This window comes from Oreochromis aureus, linkage group 6 (genome assembly GCF_013358895.1).
Source record: "Oreochromis aureus strain Israel breed Guangdong linkage group 6, ZZ_aureus, whole genome shotgun sequence".
Classification (NCBI taxonomy): domain Eukaryota; kingdom Metazoa; phylum Chordata; class Actinopteri; order Cichliformes; family Cichlidae; genus Oreochromis; species Oreochromis aureus.
The window spans coordinates 31033495-31060674 of NC_052947.1; the positions used below are offsets into that span (position 1 = coordinate 31033495).

At 39.7% G+C, this 27180-nt stretch overlaps 1 protein-coding gene and 1 pseudogene across 1 annotated transcript; one reads left to right on the top strand and one right to left on the bottom strand.

The window, feature by feature from the left end:
• Window positions 1-548: 548 nt before the first annotated feature.
• Window positions 549-6000, bottom strand: mvb12a (multivesicular body subunit 12A). The gene is made up of 10 exons (XM_031727406.2): window positions 5863-6000; window positions 4614-4703; window positions 2756-2839; window positions 2569-2668; window positions 2358-2487; window positions 2103-2243; window positions 1822-1934; window positions 1671-1729; window positions 1507-1557; window positions 549-1420 (listed from the first exon to the last, which is right to left on the bottom strand). The coding sequence occupies exons 2-10, from the start codon at window positions 4701-4703 to the stop codon at window positions 1334-1336; spliced, it is 855 nt and encodes a 284-aa protein (XP_031583266.1). The 5' UTR covers window positions 5863-6000; the 3' UTR covers window positions 549-1333.
• An 11243-nt stretch (window positions 6001-17243) lies between these two features.
• Window positions 17244-24575, top strand: LOC116310580 (annotated as a pseudogene).
• The last annotated feature ends 2605 nt before the right edge of the window (window positions 24576-27180 follow it).

The window sequence follows — 27180 nt, forward strand, 5'->3', positions numbered from 1 at the left end:
CAACCAGAAAATCTGGTTCTTTGTTTTCTTTACATGAAAAGTGGAAAATAACCATTCATCCATTCTCTTCAGCTGGCGCCTATCACAGCTGTTATAGGGCAAGAGGCGGACTGGACGGGCTGCCAGTCTATCGCAGGGCTAACACACAGAGAAAGACAACCATCCACACTCACACCCAAGGGAAATTTATCATCATCAATTAACCTAACGCCACTAATTATGTCTTTGGATTGTGGGAGGAAGCCAGAGTACCTGGAGGGAACCCACACAAACACGGGGAGAACCAGCAAACGCCACACAGAAAGGCACTGGTCAGATGGTGGAGTCATACTCAGGACATTCTTGCTGTGAGGTAACAGTGCTAACCACCACACCACTGTCAACATAATAAATTCCTAATAGCTTCATTGCTGCTGTAATGAAACCGTAGTATGTCATCTAAAACAGCATGTTATCAGCAGGCCTTTTCACAAGTCTTGAAGCTTAACCGGTCACATGTGCCTCTGGACAGTTTTATTAAGTTATAATATTTAAACCAACACACATGCTTTTTGTTCTCAGGTTTTTATTTTCCCCATGTAGCACATGTTAAAGAGATAGTAAAACGACATTATACACTGATGAAATATTTGGTCTTAAAAACAAACAAAAACAGTGACCTTTTTACCACAAATCTTTAAGTAACTAATATACAGAGAAAGTGTTTCAAAAATGACCCAATTTACTATATTCACCTTTAAATAACATATTTATATTTATGTACACATTTTTTTGAAATAATAAAAAAATGATAGTATTCTTCATATAAGAAATGCACCATGGTCTATATTGAGATATATTAGTGTATCTAATGAGTCATCATTTGTAGGAAAATGTATTCACTAAGGCCACTTAGTACAATTCTTCAAAAATATCTAACGGTAAACTTTATTGGACACCACACAACAGAGCAAACGAAGGTGCACCTTTGTATGTCAGCACAGAAGTTTTCTAAATTTGGAAATAAATCATGTAAAAGAAAAGAATGAACTTAAGCCATATGTTCACAACATGGTTAGCCAGAAAGGAGCTGTTATGCTGTTAAAGGTGCTCACATTTAGGACCTTGCTAAAATAGGCCTTCTCTTTGGCAGATAGAAACTTTAAACGCTTGAAAATGGAAATCTGGATCAAGACTTAAATAGGGCTATCCAGAGTTGACCTTTTAAAGCCTGAAAATATAAACCTAATTGGAGGGATGATTATCCTTTACTTGTAGCATGATTGGCAAATGCCCTCCGGAGAGAACAGAATAACAGAACATTTTATTTTGTAACTTTGACAAAGTGCAAGCATCACTGAGTTGACGGGATCCCTGCCATCTGTACTGATGGTCTGATCCTATTGGCAGCATTTTCCTCCACGGCAAAAGTGTAGTTATACTGGGGGGAAAAAATTATAAGAAAAAAACAATGTGGCAATATTCTCAATTTATAAACCCAATAAAAAGTATCAGATGAGAACTTACCTCATTTTCAATGTCTTGGAGAGACTTTATGGGAATATTCAAATCCGAGTTCTAAGACAAAAATAGTCAAAGATAATTGTATAAGAGAACTGGGATCACAAAGGAAAGTCAGTGGTATTTGGCATTGGAATCCATCCCTTGAATACTGAAAACTTGAAACATACCGTCTCATTTGCCTGGGTTTCAAATTTTGGGTGGAGGCTGAAAGGAACTCCATCTAGAGCTGCAGAGAATAAGAGTAAGCCTAGGTGAGTGGGTCTCTGTGATGAGAAGCGTAAATAAGAATCCCTTTGTGTGACGGGAGACCCAGGGTACCTGTAATTCCATGGATGCTTCCATCAGCAGGTTTGTCTAACTCATCCTTTGTTTGAAGAGTGTGGCGTCTGTTACTAAGTCTGCTGGGTGGCAATTGAGGAGGAGGGGGGTTGCTGCAGAAATAAATAAGATAAACAAATAAGATGTCGACCACAAGATAATACATTTTGCTGTAATAATGTCACATCGCTAAAATTTGTAACTATATAGACTTCTAATAAGGGACATATGTGACATTTTGATAATAACGTCTCCATTTTAAATATACATATGCATTGTACCTAGGTCTGAGGGGTAGAGGAGGAGACGGCTGCTCTAAGGAAAGTTGGCGGATGTCCAGGCTGACACTGCGGGGCTTGGCTTGAGGCGTGGGTTTAGAAAAGTAACCTTTTCTGTACCACAGCACATAGCCGTGGATGTCTCTAAAGAAAAAGTGCACGTAATGGCAAATTATATGCAACATAATATTCATAAAAGTTCATGAAAATGCTTTGATAAAACAGGCCCAAGACAAAAGTCCATGTATCTGAATGTACCCCAGAAATGTGTAATGCTGCAACATCATTTTGCTTTTGGCTGTCAGCTTGATATCCAACACAGCTGTTTCCACACTGCCCACTGGGACGATGCGTACGCACACACGTTTTTTCTTGGAAACTGTGGCCTCTGGACAAACAATCACACGGTAGGTCAGAAGTGAATGAATATGATGCATTCTGCTAAATAAGTATAAATGTGTGTGCTCACTTGGTTCAAGATGTTCGGCTATAAAGCAGTAACCATGAGGAAGTGAGTCCTTATCAGAAAGAATCCGGATGTCAGACACTACCATACCACCTGCTGAGTCCTGCATTTATGGAAAATTTAGAAAAATAAACGATGTATTGTGGTAATATAAAGGTAATACATGTATAAGTTGGCATTTTCTGTTCACCTTGCTATAACAGAGGTAATATCCAGACTTCATCCCAAAGGTGCGTGTAAAATTTGCTGATGCTCCGTCTTCTGTGAGGCTGATCTGTAGAAAAAGGGGAGATACAGTGAGACAGCTGTGGGATCACAAACACATTTGATTTATTTCAAAATAAGCAAGTACCATGAAAATTTGAGTCAGCTTGAGTCAGTCAGTTTAAAAGTTGGGATTTTGGATTCAACAGAAAAGAATCATTGCACATTTGTTTAACTGCTCTCCTTCAGAGTCGCGTTTGGGATCAAAATACTGGCCATCAGCACAGATATGTTTGAACCTTAGACGGAATATAAAATATGGAAATTGGCACTATGACATCACCCACTTGTTTGTGGACTTGTTTTTATGGCTACTGCCATGTTTTTTTTAAGCCAATAGTGGCCAAAGTTTGATAAAATGGTGGCGTGCATAGGGAAGTTATGAACAGGCTGTTTTAATATACAATGGTTCCTCGCTATAACGCGGTCCACCTTTCGCGGCCTTAAACATATATAATAACTGTAAAAAATAAAATTGCCTACTTCGCGGATTTCACTTATCGTGGGTAATTTTAAGAACACAACTCCCGCAATAAACGAGGGACCACTGTATATATATTAAGTTGCTTAAGCTTACTTTCTGAAAATCCCGCTTCCCAGGCTATTACTTACTATACTTACTATAAAGTTAATTTATCAAGGAAAAAAATACAAGTATTCTTCTACTCAAGGAGCACAAAGAGCCCTCTTGTTGTAGAGGTTGCTGGCTATCATTGGGTCAAAATGGTCTGGTAAATGTACTGGGTCCTATATAGTGCTTTTCTACTCAAAGCGCTTTATACAACTCGCCTCATTCACCCATTCATACAGACACTTATTTCTATGCTTTTCCTATGTAAGTGCTTTCTATCTAACATTCATACTCTGAAGGATGCATCGGAGAGCAACTTGGAATTAGTATATTGCCCAAGGATATTTGGCATGCAGACTGAAGCAGATGAGGATCAAACTACCAAACTTCCGATTAGTTGGTGGGCTGCTCTGTCTCCTAAACTAGAGCCACCCCAAATAGGATGTGTCACCAAAAAACTTGTGGTTGTCACAGTCACTTGTAATTCATAATTAACACGCTGACTTGTTTTGTTGCAGCGACCAGCGACCGTCTGGTTACCCAGAAGTTGAGTGTGCAACACCTTTGCACAGGTCACCTGGTGGAGGCAACCTGTTTCAGTACAATTGTGATCTGACTTGGACTAAATGCAATCAGACAGATTAGCGAAGGTTTGGAAGTAACTCCCATCTAATTTGTAAAACAATCAATCTGAGTCAAGTCTGTGCAACTCAGCGCAACTGCAATGTGTCTCTTTAGAACACATTGCAGTTGTGTGGCTTGTATTTTGGTTATATTCCTATAGAAAAACAAGGGCAGTGATCATCTGCAGCAACCACATCACTATTTCAGGAGGAATTTCTGTTTAAAATCAAAAAGATTCTGGCTGGACTCTAAACTTAAGTAGTTCAAGTGAATTTTTGTGTATATCGACAGCAACAGATTTGTAATCCTAGCCGATTCACGCATTTTGAATGCAATCAACGGATTGCATGTATTGCTGGGGCTTATCAATCGATTTCACACCAACTGCTAGCAATTTCCAGCAACTACTTGCACCCAATAAGGGAACAAATTTTTCCCAAGAGACTGGAGGTCACCAAGCAGTTGCTAACTAGTCTCTAGGTGATTGTGACCCTACAACAAGGACAAGAGATTTTATTGTAATTCTCCTGCAAACTTTGCGGTTGGAGTTGGAGAAAATGAAATATCTATAATTTAGCTCTGTTCTTACAAGGGTGAAATCTTTGGGGCAAGTGCCAGAGTTGGAGGCCCAGGCCACAGCGGTCACTGGCCGGACATTCCCACGTTCCATCAAAGACATCTGAGGAAGACACAAACAAAAGTTTATATAAATATGGAAGGTAAACAAGGTACAAAATGGTTTAATGGTTGGTCTTAACATAAATTATGTATCCAACATTTTATTTATGTATATAAATAAAATGTTGACATTTTATTTATGTATATAAATAATATATATACATAAATATATGTATATTTATGTATATAAATAAAATGTTGACAGTCTTCTTATTGCCCAAGGATGTTTTTGGATTGTCATTCTAATACAAACTTTCTCAAAGCTTATCTGTTTTTTCAATTTCAATGCGTGCACAATAACATGTTCCCTCTGAGACTGAGGCATTGTCACACCCAAATCGTTTAGTTCATGTGACTCCTAAATGGTAACTCAATTAGGTCAAAATTACCTTTAGAACAGAACAATCCTATTCAGGCAGTCGTCTATATATATTAGGGCAGAGAATGACACTATTCAGTGTAAGAGTTCATCTTAAACAGCAGCAGACGTATTTAATCCACTTGCATCACTTTTAATATAGATTTTAATGTCTTTGTTTTTTTTAAGCATTTACTCAACTTTTGGCTACATGACACCCATAAACATAAATACATTTCTACTGGTAAAGACTTTTTACTGCGTGGTAAATTGTTCAAACAAGCACATTTGACTAAACAAAACCGAATAGCACATTGGAATAACAGCAAAGTCACAATGTAACAGAAAGACAAACAAGCATATAAAACTCCGATTTTAAATGAAGATGAAAAAAAATCTCAGCAATTCATGATTTCACCAATGATTTTTTTTTGTAATAACTTCAATTTACTTGATCAAACTTCCTGACAGTGCTTGGTATTGTTATAACTTGAGCTCTATTTTGGTAACCGGGTGGGGAAATCACCCTGCCAGATGCAGGTACCTTAAAACAACTGCTAAACTTCACTATCCACATTTTTAAACACACGTCTGCCTTTCATAACATACGTTTATTGTTACATTTATTAACAACAACACCTGGTGAAATTATTAAATTAAAGACAAGTACCGTGTAACATCCCTGTCAAGACTAGCTTATGTGGCAATAGCGATTGTTCACTTCACCGCTTCTTTGTTAAATAAGCTAAATATTCACCGCTTCGTGAGCTCATTCGTGTAATTATAAAAAATACACACTTACTCTGTATATGTATTTACTTTTGGCTCTCCGAGGTGGTGTTCTTTTCCGAGGTGAAAGAAAAACTTTTTAGTATCAACGGAAATTTTCCTGGACGTCCTCGTAGGAGCAGGAAGTACTCTGACTCCGTCCCGACTCCAACTCCCATCATCCTCCGAGGCATGACGTCAGCTTTATAAATCAAACTCATTTCTGAACGCTAGATGGCAGCAGTTGCGTGAGAATACGGCTCAAATTTTCACAGCTTCCATTGAACTTGCTGCTTTAAAAAAGTGTTAGAATTAACGATAGAAGAAACACTTTGCCTCATTTAATCTCTCTGCATAACAGAACATAGATATTGATTTTTTGTCCTACAATCCACTATCTCTGCACAAGCAAGAATTAATAAATCAGTGAATGAAGGAAAGCACCGCATGCTCTGGGTGACATTTTCCTACACACACAGTGTTCAGAATACTTCGTAAAGTTGCACTATTTTATCCTTTCTTATTTGTTGTAAATGAAATTATTCAACAATTTAAAGAAAGGAAAACACATGTTTGCCCTTTTTGCAAGCTTTTAGTAGCGGGTGAGAAGCTAAAACTGTAAATAATTATATAATGAAACTACCAGACAGTCCTCGTAATCCTAATGTGTGTGTTTGTGTGTCGGTTTGTGTATGTGTATGAAAACCAGAAAAAAGACCCTTGATTGCAAGCATCAACCAGAGTGGCTTAGGTCCCTGTTGGCATGGCAACATGCAGAATGTGTGTGCGTGCATGCAAGTGCGGGGGTGGGTCGAGCAGGTGGACTGTGGACGAGGAAGGAAGTCAGCTTATCCAGGGCACTTAGCTTTATTGGTTGATTGGCCAGTTAATTAGTAGGTAATTAATGAGAAGGAGCCAGCTGTAATCTGCTGAGAGTAAAACAAGGGGCAGATGAGGTAAACTGCATCTGTGTGTGTGTGTGTGTGTGTGTGTGTGTGTGTGTGTGTGTCCCATTGACACATTTGCATATCTGCTTGCAGGGGGTGCATGCAGTCGCCTGCGTGAGAGTTCATAAATAAATATGAAAATGATGGACTGAGTATGAGCGTCACTCTTTCGCTTACTGTCGAGCGATTCACCCATCTTTTCAACAGCTCAGCCTGAAATGCATGAAGTCTCTGTCACATTTATTTCAGTGTTAAACACACACTCACACCAAAACACTGGAAGGTGTGTGAGAGCCCACTGTGGCCCCTGATGTAAAGGAGTAATGTTGTAGACAATATATATATATATTAAAGACAAAGACGTGCGGTTTCAATAATACATAATACATCTCAGTTTTGAGATGTTGTGAGAATACAACAATAATTTAGTGTTAGTGCCACCTGTGTTACAGTAAAACTATGATCCCACAATAAAAACCCTACAAAACCAGCTGATACTAGCCATGGGGGTATCATCGTCTCAAGCACCACCAGCCAACATGGTCTCCACAGCGAAATGATGACTTCTTCGTGGTTTCAAATCAAAGAGCAGCACTCCCCGGAGCCCGCCGACAAACTTACTGATGCAGAGCTGCGTAAAGGCAGCCACAGAGAACAAGCACAAGTCTGGAAGATGGTCAGTGTCGAGTTCAAATTAAAACTTGGAAGACTTGAAGTTTTGCAGGACTAACTTCTTGTACACCCCCCTTCTGTGTGGGTTTACTGCATTTACACTTTAATGTAAATGAGTTTAATACTACTACTACTACTAATGTATACTTTATTGATCCCCGTGGGGAAATTACTCTCTCTGCATTTGACCCATTCACTCAGTGAAGCAGTGGACAGCCACTAAGCAGGGGCACTGGGGAGCAGTGTGTAGGGATGGTACCTTGCTCAGGGGTACGTCGGGGTAGCTGTTCAGTGGATTCGAACCTTCCGATCGTGGGGCCACCACTCTACCCTACTGAGCTATCCCTGCCCCCTTTTGCCTAGTGTTGGGTTTATCTAGGCACAAACCCCGCTGGAACACGAGACACTCAATAACTGCACGACAAAACAAGGCAAGACAGAGCTCTTTGTCTTTGTGGCTCGCGAGGGAAGTCAGCCCAGGCCTTCACCTGTCCTTAGCCAACTTCGACTGATTCCTTCGCTACAGCCCTTTTTATTGTCAGCAAGCAATCATTCATGAATATGCAATTACAAATACACGTGACATTCTTAAGCAGGCACATCTTAACAACATCAGAGTCTATATTCTGTGTGTGTGGGTATGTGTGTGTGTGTGTGTGTGTGTTTCCAGCTATACCATACATAGACATATGACCTTTCAATGAATTTAAACTGTACTGTGTATGAGGTATGCAGAAAAGCAGAAGTAAGTACCTGTTCTTATCTAAATGATAAGAACAGGAACTTGCAATAGGTAATGTCTCAGACAAACAGTCTGGTTTCTAAAGCTATAATGGAAATTATAACATCGAGGCTGCTTCCTCTCATCTCATGGTACACAAGTGCGCACAGAATCTTATCAGACCTAATAAGGATATGATTATTATCAGCATGCAAATGATTATATATTTCTAAGCATAAATGATTATATGTTCCTAAGCACAAATAACAATATAAAAAATATCAATTCCAACATTCCCTCCTGTTTGTCGTTTGTGCAAGGCATTTCCGTCGCACTATGCTCTCAGCTCCTTATCAGTTGTACATAACATTTTCAGTGCATGCATCATTTTAAACACGTTTCGGCCATGCCATCCACATCACCTTGCTGCAATAGAATATAGTTAGTAAAGGTGTTAGCAATCATTTTATTTATCATTGATCTTAGAAATGGTAAAATGCAACCCGCAAACAAGCAAAACAATGTCAACAGTACAAGAACTGGGGTTAACACTCTTAAAAACATATGCCACCACGGTCCGGACATTAACCAGGCTGTCCAGCCTTGTGGCGTGTCCCCTCCGGGTGTGTGGGCTGCCACATATCTCTGCAGAGCGGTTAAGTTCTGCAGTGCTTCATAGATGTGTCCTTCAGTCGTATATACACCTGGCATACAGGTGCAAGTGTCTCCGATGATCTGGCATACTCCTTGTTATGATGCAGTTATCAAGTCTAGAGATGGCACCATACCACTTTTTTATGTCCGATACCGATATGAATCCGATATAGTGTGTTTTTTAATCAATAAAACTGTTTTTTTAATATCTTGCTGCATTTTGTATAAGTTCATACTCAAGTTTAAATAAACAAAAACACTAAAGCTATTCTGTTATACCTGTATGTAAAAAATACACTGCACCCAAAATATTTCATAGTTCAGCAATACTGATCAATCTAATAAACTTAAACCTACACCATCCTCCCTATTCTGGTATTTTAAAGAGTACTTAGCAGAAATATTAAGCAACCTAACTAATAGGGTTGCAAACTCCCAGCAAAAAAAAAAAAAAATAGGGAACCACCCCCCACCCTCCACCTCATGATGCTTAATCGACGTAATCAACTTTAATTTGATGCAAGGTGAAAAAATTGCACAGAAATTAATTATTTTTCAAGAATAATTAAATAGATTCAACATCTTTCTTCAACAGAATTGCAGACTGCACAGATGGTACCTTCCCAAAGGAAAAAGCAGTATAGCTTACTAGGGTATATTAAACTTAATAGTTACTATATACAGTAATGGACTTCTATACATTTTACATCAGATTAAAACTTTGGGTGTAGGATTCAGATAATTATTTATTAAAAGCTAGACATTTTAAATGAGAATAAGAAAGAAAAGTATGTCTTTGTGCCCCCTTTTCCCTGTTAATGCCCTATCGGCCCCCCTGGCTAAACTTTGTTAGATCCGCCCCTGCACAGTTACCAGCCGTCAGCTACGTAGAAAAGGATCCTGGTGTAGAAAGTAATATTAAATAAATTCTAACAACAGCTTATCCAGGTTAAACGTGCTGCTGTTGTTCAGCCGCTGGTTTCCTCTTTCTGGTGCAAAGTGGGCCAAAAACAAAGAAGAGAGACGGACAGAAAAGCCGATCAGCTGATCATTGATCAGTTTCATGATTGAAGTAGCAACAGGAGAGGGAGAGAGAGAGGCACTCGCTCCATATATCGGTTGTTAAGCTTAACGTGGGAATGCTTTACAAACATTCAGAGATGAACTTACACATTTGCTTTACTTCTCTCTGGGATAACTTCCTCGGAGATGAAATGCCGGTTTGGTAGCAAGGCTACAAATACACACAGCCGCTCTATCACATGACACATACTGCTCCGACATGCTACGGGTGTCGCAAGTTTTGTGAGGTGCTTTTTTGATATTTAATGGATCGGATTACATTTTTTATTTCCCTCCGATATCCGATCCAGTAATTTACGTCAGTATTGGACCAATACCGATACCTAATATCGGATCGGTCCATCTTTAATCAAGTCCAAAGTCAGACTGTTCTGCAGCACCACCGTTCTGATGGCTTTCTGCTCTTCTCCAAGGGCTTTTCCTAGGGCCTTTGTCAGGTTTATGTGTCTCAACAACACATAACAGTTGATTTCCACGTGGTCTCGTACCTTTCCCAGGCCGACCCACGGAAACAGGTTTTGACCAAACGTCTCTCCGACTCTCCAAATGAGGAACTGGTACGGCACTCCCGTCTGCTCAGTCAGGCCGTCTGAACTGTGTCTTCTGCGTATAGTAGGTTGATGTTCCAGTCTTTCCATGAAGAAAACATGATCTGATAGTTTCACAAGAGCGCAGGCCTCCCCCTTTCAGCTGGGGGCAATTCTTGAACAGGCGCTCGCTCTTTTTGGCTGAAGTTTTGAAAGTCATCCTATACAATGAGTTGAACTTGCATTCTTTCGCCTTCAAGGTTGACTTGTGGGCACAGGTCGTGTTTGTACGGCAACCCATACACCTGGTTTCCTTCTCTGGAAGGCAAAACATGAAGATGGTTTTGTTGTGTCATTTCTTCTATCGCTGGTGATCCATTATTTATCACACACACACAGGCAGCTGGGCTGTGCCCGGCTTCTTTAGCAATATTATGCACGGCAGTGGGTCTGACACCTGAGGCCGGGCCAGTAAGTCTGTCTCTTCCAAACAGTCCATGTTACTGGTTGGGCAGGTGACCAATCCTGTGAGGTTTAAAAGTGTTGAGAAGTTGGCCGCCATAGCCAATAGACAAACAGTCTTGTTCTCTGTAATGTTGTATGGCCACAGTCTAGATGTGTATGGAGACAAAGGCATATGAACACGCACACAAAGCAGTCTGTCTTATTGTTCAGGTGAGCAATTGTATTCATAAACTGCCACCAGGAGTTCACTGAAAATCCATGAGAGTACTGGGTGTGGTTTCCTTTGTCATACAGGATCTCCACAGGTGTCCATGACAGCGTCAGGGCTATTACACCAAACAAGGTAGACAACACTTTACCAACCATTCTGATGAGTACCTGTGGCTCAGCTGTTTTCTTCACCGGATTGAGACGAGGGGCCCTGGAGGCTTTCCCTCCCCTTTGTTCCCGGTCTTCCTGCCACTTACTCCGAGCTGGCCTGGAAGTGTGTCACCTTATTGCAATGACTTTGGTGTATCCAGGTGGGTCATTCTGCGATTTTTACAGCTGTTGGTGTTGTCAGGAGAGCCTGGCATGGTCCGTCCCACCGTGACTGTGACCAGCACTTTCTCTTTATGACTTTTATCAGCACCCAGGCTCCTGGCTTCAGGCATTCTACCTGTAGAGAAACAGAATCATCTGGCAGATTATTTGCACTCATGACTTCTTTGCTTTTCAGCTCTTGGGTCTCAAGTTCCCCTGAGCATACATGCTTTTACAAAAAAGTTTTGAGAGGGTGTTGAACTCTAACGTGTGGAGGTGTTATCCCACTGCTGCCACCTCCCCCCTGTTGAGACAGGGCGTGGCCCATGGCTCAAAAACTGCAGCAGTTCTGTACAGGTGTTTTCAGAGAGATAGTATACATTAACTTGTAAGCTTCCCCCCCCCCGTCTTTTTTTTTCTTTTTGTGCTCTCAGGAGGACTTCCTCTTTTGCACTCACTCCAGCTTCAACAGTGACATGTGTGTTTCCTGTCTGAGCTAAATGTGTCAACAATGTTAGAGATATGGTTTGCTCTAATATCTGTTAGTGAACAAAAGTGTAGTTCAGTGATCCGTCATACAATAAGTAATTTTAGTGTCAATGCTGCATGAAACTAGTAGCTATAGTAATAAAATAACATCACATACTTGCAAAACACTTAATGCAATTACAAAACGCAAACATCAGTAAATCATCCTTCCTTTTACAGTGTAAAAACCCCACCATAAAGCAGTAAGTAAGCTAAGACTAAACACGTCACACCGGCAGATACAAAAAGAATGTGGTTTGTGAGGAAATAAATACTGCACGAATATAAAGAGTTTTATTCATATATTTTTTGTACGGAGTCTCCCAGCCCATGCATGTAAAGTTGCTGAACTGCAGAGCTCCTTCAGTGACAGACTGCTGCATCCTATATGCCCAAAGGAGTGTTTCCACAGGTCCTTCCTCCCTGCAGCTGTCAACTACAACTGTTATAACTTGCACACTATTTTTCTGAATTTATATATATATATAAAAACCCCTGTACTTTAAGCTTAATAACTTTACAGTACTCTGTTTTTGTAATTATCGTTTGTCATGTAAATGTTTTCTTCAAAAATGTGTCAGTGCTGTTTGTATATGTGCTTTTCCTCTGCTGCTGTTACAACCAAATTTCCCCTTTTGGGACAAGTAAAGGATTATTCTATTCTATCCATATATATTTATATAGAGAAATAGCATAGTTTCATTTCCTTTTTTTTTCTACACTTAAAACAAGAAACTAATTTTTAATTTTTCTGCCTTATCACCTAAAACAAAGCAGACCACAAAGCTCTCAGCTGGCTCTGAACTTATCATCATTAAGTTTGCATGATGAGAGCCAGCTCACAGGTAACAATTATTCTTACTCAGACAACCTATCAAAGAAAGAGTTAGACAAAATGCATAAAAACTCAGCACATGACACAGAGAACAACAGCCACCAAAATAACACAGGAAGGAAGACACAACTCAAGGTGCTGTTCTTCTTTGTTCTCTTTGCACTTTAGAATAAACTTGTGCTTCATTTGCATTAGTAAATCATACGCCTAATTACTATGTGGCACTGTGATCCACAGGTATGATCACAAATGTATTTATTTATTTATCTACTTTTCAACCCAAGAAAACAACAAACAAACAAAAAATAACAAAACAACAAAACATATTACTGTTGTTGAACTCTACCTCAAGAAACAACGCAAGTATAACAGAAGACACAGTCATAGCTCAATATGTATAGAAAATACTTTTATGAACCAGTTTCTGTATAGAATCAGCAGTAAACTGATTTAAATTTCTATCTTGACCTTTACTGGAAATCAATAATCTGGTTTATTGCCCTATTCTTTTGAGGTATTCAGACAGTGATAAATTGCATACACTGTTGCGTAGATCACTTTTATCAGTTATGCTACAAACATAAAGCATTTCACCTTTAGACTGAGTGCTAAAAATAAATATAAATTATTAAAAATAATTTTAGTCAACTCATGATTCATTTTTTCATATGGACAGTGAAGTATACTACTACAAAGCAATGAACGCTTCACACATGAGTCAGGATGCAAGTAAAGCTGCTGCTGCAGACAAATCAGTGGGAGACAAAAAAACTGTGCTCCACTTTAGTGTTAAAAACTGCTCACGGACAGCTGCATGCTTGAGCTAGCTCTGTTTCCCTTCCTCTGATGTGTTCTCATGCAGTTCCTGCTCTGAGAATTAAAAACGTTCATGTCTCTCTGTAACTGCTTAAAAGTGATCATCGATTTAATTCAGCTTCTCCATTTTCCATTTAGTTGTTGTACACAGGGTTTAGCACATTAATCGTTTGTATAGGTTTACCCTATATTTTAACAATGTCTCATAATAGGATAACAGATTTTCAAGCAGGTGAAGTGCCTCTATGCACTTTATTAGTTTAGTTATTTTCATCATTTACTTCATCTCATATGTCATTTTACTTAATTTGAGCTACCATAAGCTTGATGCAGACTATTTTTAGCAATTATCCACCTCACGTCATAACTGACTAAGGTGCATCTTCAAATTATTATTATTAGGGCCCGAGCACCGAGAGTGCGAAGGCCCTATTGTATCTGCTCCGTTTCTTCTTCTTCTTCTTCTTCTTCTTATTATTATTACGGCAAATGAATCGGCCTTTTGAGGGCCTAAACATGCTCAAAAACTCATGAAATTTTGCACACGCATCAGGTCTGGTGAAAATTTACGTATTTTAATGTCCGTAGACATGTCCAGGGAAAATTGGCTCAGTAGCGCCACCTAGAAAATGGGAAACGCGAGCCCCGAGATGGGTATGACCTACATGTATGAAACTCGAACACATATCTAACGTTCGGAGACGCACAAAAAAGTCTATTATGGCCATGTCCTAAACCCAACAGGAAGTCCGCCATTTGGAAGTGAACGTGACATTTTGGCTCTAATTTTGCCATTTCCATGCCTCGAACTTTTGCGAACTCCTCCTTGGGATTTGATTGCATAAGCTTCATATTTGGTCAGTGTCAACTACACACCTGGGCCATGTTAAATTGCGGAGCTTTTGAGTTTTCGGGATACAGTGAGGCCGTGGCGCCATGGCGAATTTCGATGACTCGCCATGAAAATCTTATTGCCTCTCATTCTGTCATACATGTTCTGACCTGGACCAAAGAGAACACATATGATAAGGCTCCACCCCTGAACATATTTCAACTGCCATATTTGACACCAGGGACAGCGCCACCTAGTGGGAACAGGAAATGTCATGTTTTACACTTTGGTGTACAGTATTGTTATGGTTGACATCTGCAGCCTCAAATTTCTCCAGGAAAGCCTTAAGGAGTTGGTCTTGGGTTACAGTGAAAACTGTGAGTTTTCGCGAAAGGGTGTGACCCCAGCAGCATGGCGATTATTGATGTCTCGCCATTAAGAAACAAATTAGTATAACTCAATGAAATCTGGTCTGATCAGTACCAGACTTTACAGGAATGATGTCACACCCGCCCTGAACAGAATGATGTGCCCATTGTCAGGAATAGGTAGAGCGCCACCTAGTGGCACCAGGAAATGCCATGGCTTTCATTTTCTTCTACTGATTTTCACAGGTTCATCGTGGCCACCTCAAAAGCGGTGAATATCACCATCAGTCCCTCATGATGCTTCAGTGAGAAAATTGTGAGTTTAAACTGAACGGCGCACCCTGGTGGCAACGCAGTTCACCATGAACAATGAAGTGGCTTTTAAGGGGCTTGGAAAGTTTAAAAAGTCTTGAAATTTGGCACACACCTCCAATGTCATGAAGGCTTTGTTGTTATGTGATCATTTTCCTTGAATAGCGCAAAATGGCTCCACAGTGCCCCCTACAAAATTTCAAAACAACAGCCCCTGCTCTGTGTTTTATGTATGAGTTTGAAACCTGGCAAGCTTATTGGAGATATCAAGATGTACAAAAAAGTCTCTTGGAGCAATATCCCAAATCCAACAGGAAGTCAGCCATTTTAAAATTAATGTGTAAATTTGGCGACATTTTCCCCTCTTTTCAGGCCTCATACTTTTACGAACTCCTCCAAGGGATTTCATTAGATTTACGCGATCTCCTGTGTGTGGAATCTAAAGACCTTTGTGATGTTAAATTGCGAAGCTTTTTACGTTCAGGGAAACGGGGTGGTCATGGCGGCACGTGGAGTTTCAATCACTCGCCAAAAAGCAGTAATCTGCTGTCGCTCAAAAACACAATGTCCAATCTCTCCCAAAGGTCGCAGGCGTGATGAGACTCGAGCTCGGAAATGTTTGTTATGCCATTTGTCAGTAATGGTTAGAGCGCCACCTAGTGGGACGACTATAATAATGGTTGAATGAGATGAAATTTTAGCTGGTGGTTAAATGTATGAATTCCATCAATGTGACATCAGATCGGAAGCGCTGGTTTTAGGTGTTGGGCTTGGCTCGACGCGCCGGGGGTGCGAGGGCCCTCATATCGCTGCTTGCAGCTTTAATTTCGTTATTATTACTGCTATTATATATTTATATAACAGCAATAGTATATTATAATATTTTATTCATATTTCATTGTGTATCCACCAAGGGCTGCGGGTGATCTGCAGTTTCACCCTTTCCCAAGTTGGAGACACACTCAATAACTGCACGACAAAACAAGGCAAAGACAGAGCTCTTTGTCTTTGTGGCTCGCGAGGGAAGTCAGCCCAGGCCTTCACCTGTCCTTAGCCAACTTCCACTGATTCCTTAGCATACAAATGATGATTTATTTCTAAGCATAAATGATTATATGTTCCTAAGCACAAATGACAATATAAAAAATATCAATTCCAACACCTGGCGCTACACTGCAGCATTTTCCAACAGCGAACAACTATGAATGAAAAATGTCTCTATGCGATCAATGAGTGCTATGGATGGTAACTTAAGACAGCGACGACCTGCCCTGGGGTACAGACTCCAAACATCTGCATACGCTGTTTATGGTGAAATTATGATTCTAATGCTTCCATTTAAGCTGATAAACAGAAGTAATAAAAGCCAGCAGTCCATGCGAAGACGGCCAAATTCACTGTGATTAAAAACAGTTATTTTTATCCGTGTTACAAGCGGAAATCGTCTTTCCCCCTGTTGTCTAACTTGACAGTGGGCAGTGCTGCTCCACGGCGTTTCCCTTGGAAGGGTGGTGGTACACGCAAACAGGAATTACCAACAACAAATGATACAAATGTGGCTGTGGGGATCTTGGATCGAACCAGATGGATGAAGTTAATCGCGAATGAGCATGTTTACTGACCCTGTCGGTTTGCGCTTTTAATGAACGAGTAGGCATTTGGGGATAAAGGGAGAGCAGGCGAAGACGACGGCATGAGAAAGGCGCTCAGGTTACGAGATAGCCAGCTTTAACGTAATACACACAACTGTTTCACACAGTGGGAAAGTCATTTGGCGTATCTGTTTTGTTTTCTGTAGTATTTCATTGGCGTTTGAAAAAGAGACTGAGTATTCCAAAGCAGCAACGAGTTGGCGAGTTTGGCAATTGTTGTCTTTTTGTTGCCAAGACCGCTGTCCATTTAAACAGACTGCTTTCTTTCTCTTTGAGATTTTCACCCTCCAGACCCTGCTCATTAAAATAACAGAAAAAATATTTAGTGAGCTGTGCCCTCTCTTGCCAAAGAAAAAGATCATTAGTTAAGAGCTTTTGCCCCCCTGCTATTATTTTCTCACTAATCCTTGCTGCTGAGGCTACACCGCTCTTACCTTTCCGTTTTTGTGGGAAACCTTTCAGTTTGCTGTAAGCGCGGAAAGTTGGAGAAAGAACTTCATTTATAGCTACCCTGCTCCCATCTTTCCCTCCACACTGGTAGTGCCACATTGGAGGTATGGAGAACAGAGCCCACCAAATATCGTGTCATATTGGTTTAACTGGAGAGGAAGTGGATGAGCCACACGATAATAGGAAACGCCATAACAATTGCCAACCGCTGCAGGACATCGGCGACATCCTCCAGCAGATCATGGCCATCACAGATGAGAGTCTGGATGCGGCCCAGGCCAGGTAATAACAGAGGTACAACGTGAGAATTAGATTTGAGACACGGGATTGGAGGGATTCGGTATCCCGCCGAGTTGCATGGTGGTTCCACTTCTCACTCATCACACACTGAAATTACCAACCCCCAATACTGCTGAATCCTTTTGCACCTCAGAATATCTCCATCTTTATCCCATAGCCCAGACCAACAGGATCCATCATCTCACTATAAATACAAAGCTGAGTTTGCAAGTCACCTGTGATTCATTGACCAACGTGGCAGTAATGCTAAATAATATACCAGAGAAAAAATGAGAAAGGATTTGAACTGAGTAAGGAGTTCTTGATCTGAATTTTTTATTTGTTATATGAGTGTATTCACCGTGTATCTGCTGTAATTTACTTATAAGACTGCCGGGACCCCTTCAACACATAGTGCCATTCATAAATCTTTAGAATACTGGACTTTGGCAGCAATCCATTAGTTCTTCCACTGTCTGAAACAAGCCATTTTAGCTCCTCTCCTCTGGGTTATTGTTTTACTGTGAATTTGCTGAAAAATGATCAGCATTGTTACTGTTTCTGTCACATGGCTGCAATTAGACATAGCAAAAACTTTGCATCAGGCAGGTGACCGTGCAAAGAAGGTCTGCGTTCTGATCTCTGATGGTTTATCAGTAGAAGACTCCAGGGTCAAATGTCATTTGTGGAAAATTGCTTTATCTGTTCGATAAGAGCATTTTTTTTTATGGGTGTAAATGACTGATAATAACAAAGAATTGTTTTTTAATGCAGAGTCTTTTGTCTTTCTGCCACATTCTATGATTTTCCATGAAAGGAAACATGCTTTAAATTGTCACAGAACGAAGCCTGCCCTCTTCAGCGTCCTGTGTGAGACCAAAGAAAAGACAGGTAAGATGCATATGTAGCTTTCTTTCTATATTTATCAACCAGCAAAGACACATTGCATGCTAATACAAGACTTTTACTCTCATCAAATTCATTATTGTGGTTAATTTTAGGCTTAAAGTTGACTTTTTATCACATTTGAACGACTCTTGGTCAGTCAGTGTGTAAGGACAAGGGATTTAAACAAGACTGCAAATAAACTGTATCCCTTTTGAAGATTTAATTTACTATTCATATCTTAGGTAGTGACTCACATGACATGAGAGATGACACATCTGTGGCAGAGAGCGACAGAGAGATTGGAGACACATAAGCAGGATGTACACTAGTTTATCTACATTTTCTCCCGTCCTCATGAAACTTGTCATTAATGCATCTCTCTTTCTCCCTCTCCTGCTCTTGTGCTCCACACTCTATCCCCAACAGTTTGCCATGGTATTTTTCCAAAACTCATTCTCTGCTGGCTTTCTTGATGATTTTTGATGATGCTCTCCTCCAAATGCTCAGATGGTGAAAAGGCTAGAAGCACTACTGCAGGAGGAGCGTCATAACAACAGACGCTTTTGACTGAGAAATACATGGGAGCAACAGGATCGTCTAATCTGGGTGATTGACATTAGGAATCTGTGCCAGCAGTTGAGATGATGCAATGTTTAAATAGGTCTAATTGTTTATATGGAAGAAGAAAGATTGACTCAGTGACTTTAGACTCACAATAATACTCCTGCTTTTCTTATCCTGCATTTATTCCAAACTCATTTTGAATTTGCAGTAAGTGAACAAATCTATATTTAACCTCGCAGGAAAGATTTGTAATTTAATATCAGTCGACAACTTTTTCCTTGTTGAAAAAAAACACCCCAAAAAAGTACAAACTGCGCCGTACACCTTGGTATTACCTCAGTTAGCTTGGAAACAGGAAGCTTAAGGGTGGCAGCAAAAAGGATTCAGAGTTTCCAAAGTAAGTAGTTGTCTCACCTGCTTATTTTCAAACTAAGAGCCCAGATTCACAAAATTGGACATGAGGGGAAAATGAGGGCTGGAAAAGATGACATAAAGAAAGGCTTGTGTGTGTGTGCGTGTGTGTGTGTGTGTGTGTGTGTGTGTGTGTGTAACAAAAATAGTTTGGAAGACTTTGGAAACCAGCATAGAAGTGATCATATGCTTTCCAATCAGCTCATCTCAAGATAAGAAAATAATTTATTTATGTCAACATAGCACGATAATTAGATAATTAATTAAGAAAATGTCTTTTATTTTCTCAAAAACACAGGATACGTCTTTTTACTATAGTTTTCCTGAGAGGTGCTAAGCTCACAACCTTCTGTATGACCAAGTCAGTGTAAACTGCACTAAGTTGTTTGAGATTTTGGAAAATACTGGCTTCTTGTTAAATAAAAATATTGATACCACTCTTATGCCTCATCAGTAAATTTTAGAGATATACCTTTCAATGTGGTAAAACAGTAGTAACAATAATGACATTTAAGTGTTGCGATGAATAACTGTCCTTTTGAACCTTGTTAATCAAATGAACCAGTATGAATTCTTCTGTTAATCTTCTGTTATTTATCGTGTTCTTCTTTACAGAGGTAGTTTGAATGAATGTGAGCAACACAAACTGAAAGTGAAACTTACACAATATGAGAGGAAAATAGCGGGGCTGAGTTCAGAACTAGCAGCAGGATTGTTGGAACAAAAAAGATCTTTTGGGGGCCGTCAAAAAAATGTGCACTTTGAAATGTGCTGTTAAATATTCATACTCAAGCTAGCTGTAGGATGCTTGCCTGTGTGCAGCTGTGGCTGTTAATAATAACCAACCAATTATATTGTATGAATTCTTAATCTTGTTTCTTTGGATCATATTAGTAATATGTGCCAGAATCTACACTACAAACAGCAAATTATGTAAAGTATCATCAGGGAGCATCACAGAGGGCGATAAATGAGCAGTGCAGGCACAGAGAAAAACTGGGGGTGGGGATACTCTGATCTTTACTGTTTGTGATCTACTGGCTTTGGAGAAGCTCACACACACACATACATAGATACACTTCGGGTGGGCTACATTACAAATGTGTTAAATATTGGGTTTCTGGATTACATCTGATGTAGTTTTCAGTGTGGCACATTGGTCTGCTAATTGCTGTCTACTTATACTTTAATTATGCAATACTGAACATCTTAAAAATACTGTTGTATGAGACAAGTGTAGTACTAGTGCTCTACAGTAATACGGTTCACTGGTGTGCCTTATAAAGTTAAAGCTGATCACAGTGTTGGTGTACTGCGGTGCGTTTGTCTAATTCCTGCAGAGGTTAAGCTGGATGTGAAGATGTGAAGGCTGTCATTGCAGTTATTAGACACTATGAATGGGAGATGCTACATGAAACTGCCTTGTAATTGCCGTTTGATTTGCATAACTGTGCGCATTAACAACCTCTCAAATGAGCTTTAATTTTTTTCACTGAGTGTTTTGATGCTCCTTAAGAGTTGGTGTTAATTAATTAACAGCATGTGGGTGAAGATGAGTGTGTGTGTGTCTCTTGAATTTTCTCTGCCTTAGACTTGATAAGGAAAGATGCCATTGCTACCATAGCAACAGACACTAAGGTCTTTACCTTACAATATTAAATGCCTTGAGGCAACTATTGTTGTGATTTGGCGCTATATAAATCAAAGTGAATTTAAACTATGCTTGCTCATAGGCGATTGATTGTTGGGGTCATCAGTTTAAAACTGTAGGGTTTTTGTCCTACAAAGTAAAGACTGCTGTGAACTGGTGTTGCATTAATGAAATTGAATTGAACCATTAAAGTGTTCTGCTGATGCAGCGTTGCTGGTTTGTGTGGTTCAATTTTTTTTTCTGCAACATTTGAATGCATTGCTTCACAATCATTACCACCTTAAAGCCATGCAGCTTAGAGGAGACTGACTAGTCAAATGAGAATATTAAGATGAATCTTAAAAAGTTTGAATGTCTTTGCTGTTTTCTAAATCTACACAGCAGAGACTGAAATTCTGATGGCAGTATTACATAAGCAGGATAGGGAGTGTCAGCTCTTTTTGACTTGTTGTATCTACTTTTCCCCTTCTGTTTGCCACTGATTAAAAGATGCTCTACATTTTGAACATATTAAGATCTTGTCAGTTCAAGTAGTTTTTAAATTCAGTACAAACTATTCAAAAATATGTCAGAAAATGAAAAAATGAAGTATATGTGAAGAGTGTAGATGCTTGACATGCTGCATGTCTTGAACTTGATTAATTTATTTATTGAGCCTATAACAGTTTATATTCTGCTCTATAGCCCTGAGTATCCAAGGTGTTCAACAAGAAGACCCTCCAGATGCTCAGATAATGCGACTGGATAATATGCTGTTAGCAGAGGGGGTTGCTGGTCCAGAGAAGGGTGGAGCCTCTGCAGCAGTGGTGGCCGCAGCAGCCGGAGGAACGCCTGATGATGGGAGCTTAGAACATGTGGATTACAAAGAGAAACTCTCTCAAATTCGAGAGATTTACCATGTGGAACTGGACAAATATGAACAGGTGTGTTGTTAAGAGAGTTTAGGGTGAACAGGCAAGGGTTTAGACTACATCACTGAGGTGTGTTAGAATTCTTGTCTTTGGCCCTCTTGTTCACATTCATGCCTGAACTCTTTGCCTTCATCACAATCAGGCTTGCAATAAATTCACCAGCCATGTGATCAACGGGAGCAGTCCCGCACGCGACCCATCTCATCCAAAGAGATTGAGCGAATGGTTTCAATCATCCACCGTAAGTTCAGGGCTATCCAGACGCAGTTGAAGCAGAGCACGTGTGAAGCTGTCATGATCCTACGTTCCAGGTTCCTGGATGCAAGGTTGGTTTTCATATTTATTTCCTTGCCTCCTCTTTAAGTTTAGTCTTCAGGTGTCTGCCAGCATTTTTTTTTTTAATTAAATAGTGTTTTATATATGTATAGCCATCAGACGGAAACGCAGGAACTTCAGCAAACAGGCAACAGAGATTTTGAATGAATATTTTTATTCCCATCTGGCCAACCCTTACCCTAATGAGGAAGTCAAGGAGGAGCTGGCCAAGAAGTGCGCCATCACTGTTGCTCAGGTTAAGAAAGACCAGAGACAGCACTTGGTTTAATCTAAAGAAGCCAGCTGAATTTTCTGACTTGCTCCCTTTTCTTATCTTAATTCTCTCAGATAGCCAACTGGTTTGGAAACAAGAGGATTTGGTATAAGAAGAATATTGCAAAGTTCCCGGAGGAAGCTAACCTTTATGCTACGAAGACAGCGACAAGTGTGTCTTCGCTTTCCAGCCAAGCCAACTCTCCAGCTACACCAAACTCAGGTATACACCCTCAAGGTTACCTTTCTCTAATGCCAGATGAGAAAAATAAAAATATTTATCAAACTTTCAAAGAAGAGCCACCAGGTGTCTGTTTTTTTAGATTAAGGAAATGTGTGTGCAAATCTTTACTTCATGCATGTGTGGAAAATATTTTCTTCAAGTGTCCCCCTGTCTGCCAACAGGAGGATACCCAGCAATATGTACCCACCTGATGGGAGGCTTTGAGGAGTCACTGGAGGTGCTGTTCTTCATCCTCTCTGTCTCCATGTGAGTAGTTAGTCTAACACATTGCTGTTCTAGCCTCATCTGCTAGATGTAGAGTAAGAAACAAGGTCAAAGAACAACGACTTGCTTTCTGCAGAGACCTTTGTTTGTGTGTCCCAGGTGCTATAGCCACTGTACCCATATTGCACTGCACTGGCGAGTTTGAACCCCTTTGGGTGCTCAAGAAGCCCCAAATTTCACTTTAACACGCCTGAAAATAACTGCAGTAGCCTAAAATTAGCAATAATTATCTATTTTAATTTTATTTGTCATTATGTTTTAATGTGATATTCTGGAGTCTATTGGAGATGGTACAGGTTAGAACAAAAACAGGTTTAAATGTCTTGTGATCATAACATAATGATTTTATCTGCCACACACACACATAAGCACTGGATTCTTCAATAGTGAAGCTTGTCATGAATAAATAAGACTTGTGCTGCTCAGACACTGGAAAAATCAGGGTGGCAATCAGTCTGATTTTTCCAGTGTAAATAATGCCCAATAAGTGAATGCCATTCGTCGTTATTAATCTTAGACAATGCAATCAGCCATCCAACTAATTAGGCTGCTTTTGAAAGAAACATTGTAACAGATACCAAGTTGAACTGACTTCTCCAGAGTTATCGAGGGCTGAATACTTTGGCCAGAAGCATTATTCATTTTCTTAACAAGTATTTTGTGACATAAAAGTCAAGTTACTAAAAGTAATTTATTATTACTTGTTTTTTTTTTTTTGTTTTTTTTTAACTATTCTTCCTTTATTAATGTATAAACTGCAATGAATGACATTATCACTGGGAACAGAGTCCCCCCCCCCCCCAAAGGTTTGATGTTAAAATCGCTCCTGCTGTGTCAGCTCCTGAAAATTAACATTAGATTACCGATCAAGACTAAAAAGGCATCATCATCATAAAAATCGTAGCTCAAACTGAAATATAATTTTCTTACAAATGAATTCCGCATTTACTTTGTATAAAAATGGCTGTAATTTCCAAACAGTCAATGCAGTATATTTGTGAAACCCCGCAAAAAAAGCTGAAGTCTGCACTTCTCTGGCATCTTGTGTGTCATCGACCAAAAACGTACCTATAAATTTCACTAAAAGTGAAGCGTCAGCTGTAAACTAATAGTGTTTAAAGTCATGGCTATGGCTTTTTGTTGTATCAGAATCAGATTTATTGACCGAACATTTAAACACACATAAGCAGGATTTTTAGATCATCTGTTTGAATGAATGATAAGCTGATGTCACTTATGTCGCGGAGTGGCGTCTGCTGTCTGTCCCTTTATTGTTTACAAGACTCTTTTCTACAGTATTGATTAGAATTTCATCATGGGGAGCGATCAGTGATGTGTGTGATGGACTGTGAACCTGATGAGCTACTACGTCTGTAGTGAAAGTGTATGCAACAAAATAATAATACCCTGAGATTCACAGACATATTTAGGAAAATCCAGACTGACTGAATGTTCTTTTCATCAGGTTGAAGGAGGCTGAAGACACAGTGGTACATATCTCCCCTCACCCAGACCTCTAGGCGACATGTGCTCTGTCACAGCTGACAGTATACTATCCCTTCCCCACTATCTGTCTTCCTGCTTAGACTAATACAAAGGAAAACTATTGAGGCCAGCGTCAAGTGGCGTCACAAACGGACACGGGCAAATCTTCCCCAAAGCTTTTCTTTTATTTGGATTTGTGGTGCATTTGTACACCTCTTTCTGGGATTCCTTTTTAACCTCTCACATTTTGTTTGTGCTGACACTACTATCTTTTTAATGATAAAATGAAAATAGGACTAGAGCTTGCATGTGGTGTTAAACCAGATGTGGACCTTTCATCTTAATGCTGTAAAATAAAAGATGCATGTTGTTCTTTTTAGGTTTTGAAGCTATGATTGTATCTTTCTTTCTTTCTTTCTTTCTTTCTTTCGTTATGAGGAAAGGGGATTGTGGTCTCATTCTAGAACATTCAGTGCTGCTCATCTGCGCAATCCACTCTCCACACCACTAGAGGGCATTCGCATGTCACTGCATCTAAATTGGCTTCTGGGGACTTTGTAACCAGGTCATGTACACTCACAAAATTTTATTGTCTCTTGGCGTCTCTTTTCTTTATTTATTCAGACACACCTTCTCATTTAATGTTTTTTCTTTATTTTTACTACTTTGTACAATGTAGATACTGAAGACTTCAAATATAAGAAGATATATGGAATTATGTAGCAAAGAAAAAAAAACCCTCAAAACTTGTGTTTTATATTTTAGATTCTTCAAAATAGCGGATGGGCACAATCAGTTGTGTTGTGCAGAAGTCAGGTTGGTGCACAGCTGACAGCCATGTTTGACAGCTGTTATAATTCATATTATGGCAAGAACCAATCAGCTAAGTAAAGACAAACGACAGTCCATCATTACTTTAAAAACTGAAGGTCAGTCAGTTCGGAAAATTGCTTAAACTTTGAATGTGTCCCCAAGAACAGTCACAAAATCCATCAAGTGCAAAACTGGCTCAAATGAGGACCGCTCCAGGAAAGGAAGACCAAGAATCACCTCTGCTGCTGAGGATAAATTCATCTGAGTAACCAGCTTCAGAAACTGCAAGTTAACAGCAACTCAGATTAGAGGCCAGATAAATGCTACTCAGTGTTCCAGTAGCACACATATCTCTGCATCAGCTGTTCAGAGGAGACTGTGCGAACCAGGCCTTTATGGTCTAATAGCTGATAAGAAAACACTACTAAGGAAAAGCAACAACCAGAAGAGATTTGTTTGGGCCAAGAAACACATAGACGAGTGGAAATCTGTGTTTTGGTCTGATGAGCCCAAGTTTGAGATCTTTGGTTCCACCTACCGTGTCTTTGTGCGATGCAGAAAAGGTGAACTGATGGTCTCTACATGCATGGTTCCCACAGTGAAGAATGGAGGAGGAGGTGTGATGGTGCTTTGCTGACACTGTTGGGGATTTATTCAAAATTGAAGACAGATTGAACCAGCATGGCTACCAAAGCATCCTGCAGCAACATGGAAAACCGTCATGTATTTTCCAACAGGAAAACCTCCAGGCTGTGTAAGGGTTATTTGACCAAAAGGGAGAGTGATGGTCTGGCCTCCACAGTAACCTAAACCCAGTGAGATTGTTTGGGATGAGATGGACCACAGACTGAAGGCAAAAGGGCCAACAAGTGCTCAGCATCTCTGGGAACTCCTTGAGGACTGTTGGAAAACCATGTCAGGTGACTACCTTATGAAGCTCATCGAGGGAATGCCAAGAGTGTGCAAAGCCGTAATCAAAGTTTTGATGCCTTCAGTGAGAATCTACAATGTAAATAGTCATAAAAAGAAAGAAAAACCATTAAATCAGAAAGTGTGTCCAAATTTTTGACTAGTAGTGTGTATGTCTGATAAGGATTTCAGTTGAACACATACAGGTTAGTAAAAAAGAAGTTGTGACTTCTTTGTGCCAAACTAAAGCATACTGATTGATTAACTGCAGAACTGAATTCACTGAAAAAGTGAATCAGACGTTCCCATATACCTGCAATCACATCATCCAGATCAGAACTGTATACTGATCACGGTTTTAATGTTCTAGCTAATTTAATGTTCATTTCAAAACAGGAGAATGTTGTGAAAATGTCTTCTTCCAGGATTAGAAAATCAGTCCTCAAAAGACATTTGAGGAAGAGGACAAACTGATTAAGTTAGAGAGTGAGAGCTGCCAGGGTGGACTGTTGCTGTGGAGTATCTGATAATGAAGTGAGTGCTACACAGTGTAATCGATAATCTGTATGATAAATGGCCATGCTAATAATGTGGAATGTTAGTTTTTTAGTATTTAAGTAATTTAAAACTGTTTTTTCTTCTGCTTTAGTTACATTAATTTGTTTATCTGCAAATATGTTACTCATTATTTATGGCATTTTATATTTTATGCAATAAAAACCACCAGCTTGTTATTCCAACAGTAGTTCTATTGGAGTTATATATTAAAATGTTGATATGAGCTTATCTAATATGACAAACAATAATGTTCTTATGAGTGATATCTGGTGACATTGCATATAAATGACTGTCTTTATCTGCAGACAGTACAAAAACAAGGGCAGCTCTGTTTTCACAATCCTCAAAAATCAGTTTCATCAGCCACTATCACCAAGCTCACCAATCAATACAGACACATGGA